The sequence below is a fragment of the Amblyomma mixtum genome, chromosome 5 (genome assembly GCF_055824585.1).
Source record: "Amblyomma mixtum isolate Tamu chromosome 5, ASM5582458v1, whole genome shotgun sequence".
In the NCBI taxonomy this organism is placed as follows: Eukaryota; Metazoa; Arthropoda; class Arachnida; order Ixodida; family Ixodidae; genus Amblyomma; species Amblyomma mixtum.
Genome location: NC_143016.1, coordinates 155,423,437 through 155,433,214, shown reverse-complemented (window position 1 = coordinate 155,433,214; position 9,778 = coordinate 155,423,437). Strand labels below are relative to the sequence as shown.

At 47.4% G+C, this 9,778-nt stretch overlaps 2 protein-coding genes across 3 annotated transcripts in view; one reads left to right on the top strand and one right to left on the bottom strand.

The window, feature by feature from the left end:
* The window catches only part of LOC149344209 (uncharacterized), a 63,516-nt gene that overhangs the window by 40,978 nt on the left and 12,760 nt on the right, over positions 1 to 9,778 (bottom strand). Inside the window, exons 2-3 of one of the 2 annotated variants that reach the window (XM_089546206.1) lie at positions 8,452 to 8,681; positions 3,115 to 3,198 (exon numbers count right to left, since the gene is read on the bottom strand). In XM_089546206.1, coding sequence (XP_089402332.1) covers positions 3,115 to 3,198; positions 8,452 to 8,681 — 314 coding nt within the window. Of the gene's footprint in view, positions 1 to 3,114; positions 3,199 to 4,645; positions 8,682 to 9,778 lie in introns of those variants that run through there. The other variant, XM_089546205.1, reaches the window with a different exon arrangement.
* Positions 3 to 9,778, top strand: part of LOC149344206 (progranulin-like) — a 115,292-nt gene continuing 105,516 nt past the window's right edge. Inside the window, exons 1-2 of the mRNA XM_089546208.1 lie at positions 3 to 901; positions 2,101 to 2,153. The gene's annotated coding sequence lies outside the window, so the exon portion shown is untranslated. The remainder of the gene's footprint in view (positions 902 to 2,100; positions 2,154 to 9,778) is intronic.

Below are 9,778 nucleotides of genomic sequence, written 5' to 3'. Positions count from 1 at the left end.
TCGTATTACCAAAATGACGTGGAGGTAGCAGGACCACAGTATTGCAGAATTCGAGGTGCGCAAAAGCACTATAGTCGCATACAACTTAAGTCTGCAGTGAAGCTCCGCCCATATTCAGCCTTCGCGCACAGAATTCCTCCACGACGAAAAAGTAGTCCGCTGCTTAAACGCTGCTTTTTACGTTAAGAAGTTAATGACAAGAAAAAATTATGAGCTCTAGAATTTTTATTTGCGAATTATTTGATATAGTCAAACATTAAAAAGCCGATTTTGTTTACAGTTGCGGTTGACCAGCGTAGTAATACAAGACGCCGCGGCCCAGTGTTAGCAACTGCTGTTTTTTTTTTAAGTTGTATCCTACTATAGCTGATAATTTAGACCTGTAAAATTGGCATCAACCTGACGGGCCAACGCTGCATCGCTCAGGAAGAATATGGGGTAAATTTTTTTTTTTTTTCTATATCGCCTCGCAAGGATCACTTTCATTCATAGGTAAAGGTAGTAAAGGCAATAACCAGCGTATCTTAGTGGGAAAATGCAAAAAAAACCTTGCAGTGCGCCTTCAGAGTTTTGCTGTTCAATAAAATAAGGCAGTTTCGGAATCGCTCTGAAGAAAAAATGTACTTCCGCGTTGCGAATTTACAAGCCTGTATCCATCGAGGGTCAAGACTGGCCACAAGCCTAGCACAAATCCGGTAAACGAATTCAAATATGGCGGAGCAGTAGCGGCGCCGAGTTTTATTTGCATTAACTGCTCTGGTTAAGAGCAAAAGCTGTCGTGGACTTTGCGAGTATTGAGCGAGTTTGTGTACTGTTACCCAGCTGGTGGTTCAGGATTAGAGCACCGAGAGGACGGAATGCGAGCAATCGGATTGTGATGACGGTGGTGGCGGCTGTTAACGTGAGTGATGTAGAACGTAAAAAATCCTTGGGCGGCATGCTGACAACTTCGCGATGCGTTTGCACTGCTTATTCTTAGTAACTGCTTATGTTATTCAAACTTGACTTCCTTACGTGTTATCATTCATCTTCATTCAAGCACCCGTGCGGCCGCCGTAGCTGGCGCGAGTGCTGAAAGCAGACTGCGGAACGCATGCGAAGAGTAGCATGTCGAAGTGTGCTCTGTATTTTGGTCGCGCCTATACAGCGGGTTCACCGAAGGAATCTTTTTACGATGTCTGTTTAGCGTTGAAGCACTGCACATATCTGGTCTGACCGCTACCCAATGCTAAACTTGTGCAGTTTATGGATTGCAGCAAAAAAAAGGAGGCACCTCTCTCGTTCTTTGCAATCGTGTGGCCGTTTTTGCTTTGCCTGCATAAATTGAGTAGTTTTTGGCGCTTGATATTTTGCGTCTTTCACTGCCCGTCGTGCTAGCCCAGATTTGCATGGGAGCATTCCAATATTGCACTGCTGTTGTCAATGTATTGAGGTACTTGCCTCTTGCAGTGTGGTGCCCGGGTTGCATCCCAGAACTCGAGAGACGAGGCTTGAAGGTGAAGAGAGTACAGGTATGAAATATATGAGAGGGAACAAACTTCAAGCAGAAAATTGCAAATTTCTTGGTTATTTCTCTACTAAATTGCGCAACGACATTGGGATATTGTAGGCGCAGACGAAAACCAGTTAAACAGAGAGAAAAACTGCGCTTGTCACAAATAACGGAGTAATCAATAAATGAATGCTCCAACTGTGTTCCCCACTCATATTTTTCATACTGTACGTTGAGCAAACCGTTCTTGTAGGATACCACGGTTTGTAGCCATGTACCGCACAACACTGCTTGACAATACATAGATCATGTCTGCACTATCAACCGGCTGGTATAGAGATGCAGCGAAACCAACCCCTTTATAAAGCAGTCAAAAGTCATTGCGGAACCAAGGTGCAGAAGAGTCATATGCGAAAGTACTGAAAGATATTTACAGTAGCTGTGCAACTCCACAGAGAAAGCAGTAAAAGTTGAATAAAGAATGATGGTATACAGCAAGACAATTTCTCCATTGTTCACTTGCATGCAAGAATTATTGTCGGAACGCTAAGGGAAAACAATTAATGGACAATATCTTGGTATTCTGCGATTTACCGACGACATCCAAGGTCACAAAGTCTCTCCGGACGGACAAGCTTGTGCATCGTTCAGGTGACCAAAGGTAAGCATCACATGGACCAAAACATGGCATTTCAGCTTGCCACTGCAAGGGTAAAGTACTGTACCACCTCATAGACAATTTTAGCTTGCAATGCATCCAGACCACTTTTTTGGAATGTGCTTAACTTCAGTTTCTGTGTAGCAACGACTCATTTGCAATTCAACTGCTCCAAGTTGTTTAAAAGGGTTATAGAACTGCGGTGCTGGACCTAAACTTTCAGAATTCAACTACCCTGCTGATGCGTGAACCAACATAGTGTCATGGTTATGAAAATCTTACAGCTAAACTTTCAGAATTCAACTACCCTGCTGATGCGTGAACCAACATACTGACATGGTTATGAAAATCTTAGCTGACTCAAGGTATGAACCTTCCAAGTGCATCACAAAATTTTGTTCTGCAGTGCATCAAACTGCCATACACAACTCTATCATAGGAAATATATTTGCCTAGCAACATCTCAAAATCAAGTTCGTTGGCTTCATTGCTCTTTCATAACTTAACATATAGCTCTGTCTTTCAGCCTTGCGGCAAAAAAGATGCACAAGGCCACTTAGCATAGCAGTTCGAAAACAGTTTATTGTCTTGCATAGATGTATTTGCAGATTCCTCCTGGTGCATGCTTGGTAAGTAGGCGGGATCCTGCTGAAATCAACACCTGTTGGTCCGCGGGTGCAAGCACCACTCTTACCACACCTAGCCTCAACTGCTCCTCTGCCAGTCATGGGGAATTAATGCAGGCATAATGAATCAAAGTTTTTTCACAGTTTTTCCTGCTAACAGCGTCTTGCAAGTGACTGGACAAATTGCAGAGGAGCAGGGCCTGACTGTGATAGGAGCATCCCTATCCGCCACCTGGGATACGCGCTCTCTAGCAGGCAGGTTCTGCCGAGAGAAAAATGTGTGCTGGTTTGGCTTAACCAGTCTTTGTTCTACATAAGATGTTGGTTCCCAAACTCACCATTGGACAAAGGATACATGTCTGGGCATGTCCTACTATCTGCAGCCAGGTGGACAGCACGCCCCTCAGAAGTGTGCCGGACTCCTGGTATAAAAAAAGCACATCACTTTCGAGAATAACTGAACAGCAATGATCATACCCCGCCACACAGAAAGGTACGGACACACCTCATTTGCGTTCAGTAAGGCCTCTAAAATACTTGTATACTTGTAGTACCTGCTGAAATCAAAGGCACACAAATGCTGCATCTGGTTGTGCCAGGCACAGCACTTATCCAGGTACATGGCACAGCAAGACCTCGAGACGACTGTTCGAGCAGCATACATCCATGCTACACTGCTACCCGACACTGAGCGCAATTCCAAGCAGCGGCTCTACAGACCTAGAGATGACTAGTTTAGGCACGCACACACTACCAGCATCCAGAGCAGACCACCACTATGCATAACAGACTACGCCGCAGAACACTTATCAAGGGCAGCCTACACAGGAGCAGCATGGAGGCGCCTCTCACTCACGCACCATCCATGCTACACCGCTACCCGACACTGAGCGCAATTCCAAGCAGCGGCTCTACAGACCTAGAGATGACTAGTTTAGGCACGCACACACTACCAGCATCCAGAGCAGACCACCACTATGCAGAACAGACTACGCCGCAGAACACTTATCAAGGGCAGCCTACACAGGAGCAGCATGGAGGCGCCTCTCACTCACGCACCATCCATGCTACACCGCTACCCGACACTGAGCGCAATTCCAAGCAGCGGCTCTACAGACCTAGAGATGACTAGTTTAGGCACGCACACACTACCAGCATCCAGAGCAGACCACCACTATGCATAACAGACTACGCCGCAGAACACTTATCAAGGGCAGCCTACACGGGAGCAGCATGGAGGCGCCTCTCACTCACGCACCATCCATGCTACACCGCTACCCGACACTGAGCGCAATTCCAAGCAGCGGCTCTACAGACCTAGAGATGACTAGTTTAGGCACGCACACACTACCAGCATCCAGAGCAGACCACCACTATGCATAACAGACTACGCCGCAGAACACTTATCAAGGGCAGCCTACACAGGAGCAGCATGGAGGCGCCTCTCACTCACGCACCATCCATGCTACACCGCTACCCGACACTGAGCGCAATTCCAAGCAGCGGCTCTACGGACCTAGAGATGACTAGTTTAGGCACGCACACACTACCAGCATCCAGAGCAGACCACCACTATGCATAACAGACTACGCCGCAGAACACTTATCAAGGGCAGCCTACACAGGAGCAGCATGGAGGCGCCTCTCACTCACGCACCATCCATGCTACACCGCTACCCGACACTGAGCGCAATTCCAAGCAGCGGCTCTACAGACCTAGAGATGACTAGTTTAGGCACGCACACACTACCAGCATCCAGAGCAGACCACCACTATGCATAACAGACTACGCCGCAGAACACTTATCAAGGGCAGCCTACACAGGAGCAGCATGGAGGCGCCTCTCACTCACGCACCATCCATGCTACACCGCTACCCGACACTGAGCGCAATTCCAAGCAGCGGCTCTACAGACCTAGAGATGACTAGTTTAGGCACGCACACACTACCAGCATCCAGAGCAGACCACCACTATGCATAACAGACTACGCCGCAGAACACTTATCAAGGGCAGCCTACACAGGAGCAGCATGGAGGCGCCTCTCACTCACGCACCATCCATGCTACACCGCTACCCGACACTGAGCGCAATGGACCTTTTCACAAATTCTGCAGCGCCACCAAGCGGCCGCGCAAGGCACTCTGGGAAAACGGAGCGCCGCGCTCCTGTGCTACACGGGAACTTTCGAATGACATCCGAGTAGAATTACATTCGAGAATTGGAATGACATTCGGACTCGACGGACGCACGCGGTGCTACATGACACTTTCCAAACTCATTCGAAAGCCTCAGCTCATTTTCAGTGTACGACGACGGTCACACTAGTCCGACGACGCTATATATATCACGCTCAACAGCAGCATGTTATTATAGTGAAATATCTAGTTTACTATGATATGATTGCAGTGGGACAAGTTTTCCAGGCCAACGACATCGACGAATCCGATCGGCGGACGGTCAGCCTTGTCGGCGGCTGAGCAAAAGCACAGTGATGAGGCGGCGATGTGAATATGTTCGCGCTTCTAAATGAGTGAAAAGAACGGCTATATTTCACATGTGCACACCTTAACAGCCCCCAGCGACAAGCGCTTGCCAAATTAATTTCCGTCGAGGACGACTCTCTTCCGCGACGACTAAGCCTAGCGGGTCCGCAGGGTTGGATCTGTGATTGCGGCGGTTGTTAAGAGCGAATCACAAGCTTTAGCGAATGAAAATGGTCACTGAGTGTAGTTTTGGCAACAGTGACCTGAAATCAACTATTGCTTACATCGCAGGGCACGCATAAGATGAACGGGAAACGCCGGTGTGACCAAAACTGCCACGCCGTGCTTTACAGCCAGCAGCAGTCGTCGCCGTCGCTAGCTTGTGGATAACAAGTTAGGCCGTTTCAATTAAAGAGAACGGTCGTCAAACATACTTCTGGATGAAGTAGTTTAAAATAAAGTACTGGTCACGTCGGAGAAAGCCGGGACAAGAAGCGAGAAGCGCCCGTCCTGCGCGATGTCAACAGTCCGCTGTCAAGTGTTTCTCGGGCGTGCGATCACATCATCGCTTCCCACACATTATCGCACTGCGTAAACAAGCACGGCCGGTAAAAAAGAAAACAGGTTGTTTAATAGAACTAAAGCGCCGGTTGCGTTTTATGCCATGAAAACGAACACTAGCTGTTCGTACGCAACGATGTAAACAGTATGAGTGCACTTGGCTCATCGGCGCACTCCTGAGAAATTTCATGCTGACGCGGTAGATGTTCATTGCTGTAATACTATCTTCAAGCACTCCCTTAGACAGACTAATAAATAACCACCGCAGCAGTGCGCTGCAACATTTTGCTAAGAGGCAACCAACAATGCGCACGAGAAGACGCACAACGCCTGAACACGCCGGCACAACACAGCAACACGCTTGACAGCAGCCGACGCGGGAGGCAATCACTGCTTTCTCCCATCATGCTTTGCACGGATCCGCTAGGGGATGGCGCGGCACTGCAATTTGTGGAAAGGTCTATTCCAAGCAGCACTCTACAGATCAGAGATGACTAGTTTAGGCACACACACACTACTGACATCTAGAGGAGACCACCACTATGCATAACACTTAACAAGGGCAACCTACAGGATCAGTAATGGAGGTCCCTCTCACTCACGCACCATCCATGCTACGCTACACCATACCATACCACACCACTACCTGACACTGAGCACAATTCCAAGCAGCACTCTACAGTACACTTAATAAGGGCAGCCAAGAGGAGAAGCAATGGACTACATTTCCTGCACCCTGTGCGATAACTGCACCAAACACTAAAATTCATGGTCGCTATCGGTATGAATGACGGGAACCTCCGCATCATTCAGAAGCATATGTTTTAAGTAGTGCTGCTGCAAAACCGTAGGTGCAGGAAAGCGCGTAGACGCAGCAGATGCAGAGGTGCGGGGCTTTCTGGGCCAATAATCTGGCTGCTTCTCCAGGTTTTTCTTACTAGCAGTGTGTTTCAGTAGTGATGGCTGCTTGTCTAACATTTGCTTTGCAGCTTGCCTAGCACTATGAAGATTCTTATTGACTACTAGTGCCAGTGATGGATCAGCCAAGTCGTGCCCTATGTTCATGAGGTCCTGTACAAGAGCTATAGCCTGAGTGCGACTGTCTTCCATTAACGAACTTAGTGACTGAGGGTTAGAATCGGCCTGAATGCTAGCAAGAAGCGCCTGAGGCTCATCCAGTGGGAATGAACTACTCTGCGCAGAAGTTGAGGGAAGAGCTTCATCTTCATGAGGTGGGCACTGAAACCCAGAATTTTGTTCTAGTTCCCACTGCGCAACAGCATGAATATGCTTGCACAAATTCAAGCTGTTCCTGAAGTCAGCGCATGTACAATGGAACATGTGGATACAAATTCGGCATTCATGACAGCTCTTCCTGCAACCTGTGCATGTTGCGCTCCCCTTGAAAACTGTGTACTGATGTTGCTGCAAAGATTCAGACTTCACAAGCCAGCCACCATCCTGAGGTGCTCTGCTAACGCTGGATTTCGATATCGTGAGACCTGCACAGTGCTTCTTGAAGTTATCAGCTGTGCGGTGGTCTGCCCTGGGCCTCACCTCAGAAGCAAGCTGCTTCAGGAGCCGCTCATTAGTCAACCTCCGCAAAGTAATCAACAGCTTGTCTAACCTCTGGCACTGCTTCCTGTCCATGTAGAACGTCTTGAGCTCATTATGTAAGCTCTCCAAATGGTTATTAGTTGTGAGACCGCTGCGTTCTCTATAGCAGAGTGCCCACTGCTCTGGCCGCTTTGCATACACCCTCTCAAAGTACTCAATGAAGGCTCTGAGCTCCTCCACAGACTTTGACGCCAGAAATTTCTCAAGGACACCCTCAAATTCTGTTACGCTTTCGCAAACCATCAAAGTGTGCAAAGTTTCCTTGACAAGTTTCTGATTTTGTCTCCCACTAACTTTACTGATATTCAAGTTCCAATTACGCTTGACATGCCAAGTACAGAGCAAGCGTTTCTGGGGGCTCCCCATTACCCTTGCCCAAGCATTGTAATATGCTGGCGCATCGTCTGACATGAAGAGCTCAGTGCAAAGTGCCTCACCAAGTCTCTCCTTGACTGCCTGAAAAAAAGCAGCCATAGTTTCTTCTGTGGTACTTTTTGAAAGAAGGTACGCGCATGGAATGCCTGACCAGTCTTCGCCAATTACTAGCAGTGTTGTCAGATGAAGACCGTGCGAATTCGTTCCATGGGTGGAATCAATACAAACACTCTTCCTACCATATTCGAGCAGGAATTCCTTCTGAGTGCTGTTCATGAGAGCCATTTTAAACTTCCCTATGCCTTGCTCCGTAAGCAACTCTCTATCAGCATAGAGCAAAACTGAGGTTTCTTCGAGCTCATTAATCCACATACTCATGCTGACAAACTCATCTGAGTCTTTCTGCTCCTCATTTCCAATATGGAACTTTCGCCTTATATTATAAACATCGTGCCTGTCCAAAGTGTGGAGCACATTCAATTCATCTCCACCAGTTGCATGTGCATCTAGCAAAATCCTTTTACTAGGAACTCCTAGGCTCAGTTTTGCTGCTATGGCATTCTTCTGAGTGGATGTCAAGCGCTGATGCTTCACACTTTTCTCATGGCCGTAGTGCTCCGCCTGATACTCAACACTTACTTTCTCACCTTCTTGCGTGACAGCCATAGTTGCAAAGCAGTGCTTGTTGCACTTCACACTGCCCACTAACTTTGGCTGCCGCTTTCCTTTTCCAGTTTTCACCTCCATTCCTGACCTGTGGCAAAACAGGTACCTCTTCGTTGCTCCTGAGGGCAAACGCTTTGGTCCAGTAGTGGCTGTGAATTGGACTTGCTCCTTCATTTCTTCCATTTCCTTCCATGCTGCAAAATCTACAAACAAAAATACAAATGCACATATTTAATGGAGACATATTACACAATGGTCAAACTTGTTTTGCTATGTTTCCAACAATTTAACTGAAGTGTTTCAAGATGTAAGGCAGCCATCAGAGCAACATGGACTAGCTATAGACTTCTCAAATGTGATCGCTCAAGGGTAAATCACTCTTAGTGCATGAGGCCCACCTGCCCCAAGTTCTGCTAACACTTCATGGATGACGCACTGTAACTGCTCCAATATTTACTACTTTAATCTACCTTGCCCTTTAAAAGCGATTCAATACAGTTTTGTGAGGCATGGCTGCCATATATTCCACAAGGCTAGCAACCTAATGCAAGCTATAGACAAGCGTCAGGCTGTGACGTCACGGAGATGCGGCGTTGCTGGAGTCAGCAGTGGCTTTCGTTGTGTAGGCAAAAGCCGGTACCGTGTGCCTTGGGTATGCCACGCTTGAGCGTTTGAGTAGTTTTTTCTCTATTTTTCGCTTCCACGAGCTTCAACATGTACATTTTTTTCACCACCTATCCTAGAAAGGGATAAAACGTCGCTAAGGTATCGGCAAAATCATGCAGTTATTTTTCATATTACCTGACTTTTACTATTGCTGGTCAATCAGAACCTGGCGAAAACAGCTAATACCGGACCGAAAACCAGTTATCAAGCAGAATAAGGCCTGCAATGACTTAAAATATTTAGCTCTGCAGAGCAAACGTAACTTCGTTGTAGCTCGACGTAAACTTCTATCCATTCGCCTGCGCACCTCTCTTAAAGCCAAGCGAATAAAAAAGCATTTCCTCACACATTACTGGTGAAGATAGCATTTGCATGACTCAAAGTAACTGCATGGCTTCAGTGTCCAGTAGTGTTCGGCGTTCTCCGCACTGAAGTGGCTGGACAAGAGCAGGCACATCACAAAGGTTCGTCATGTGAGAAAGCTGCCTCGAGTCTTGCATCCCGCCGTCCTTCTTCTTGGACTTAGCGATCGGGTATGCTGTATCGCCCCAAACGTTGAGACTGCAGACCTGTATACCTCGTGCTTTCTTGGTTTCATTTTATAAGTCAACCTAGTTGACCGTCGTAGCCACGC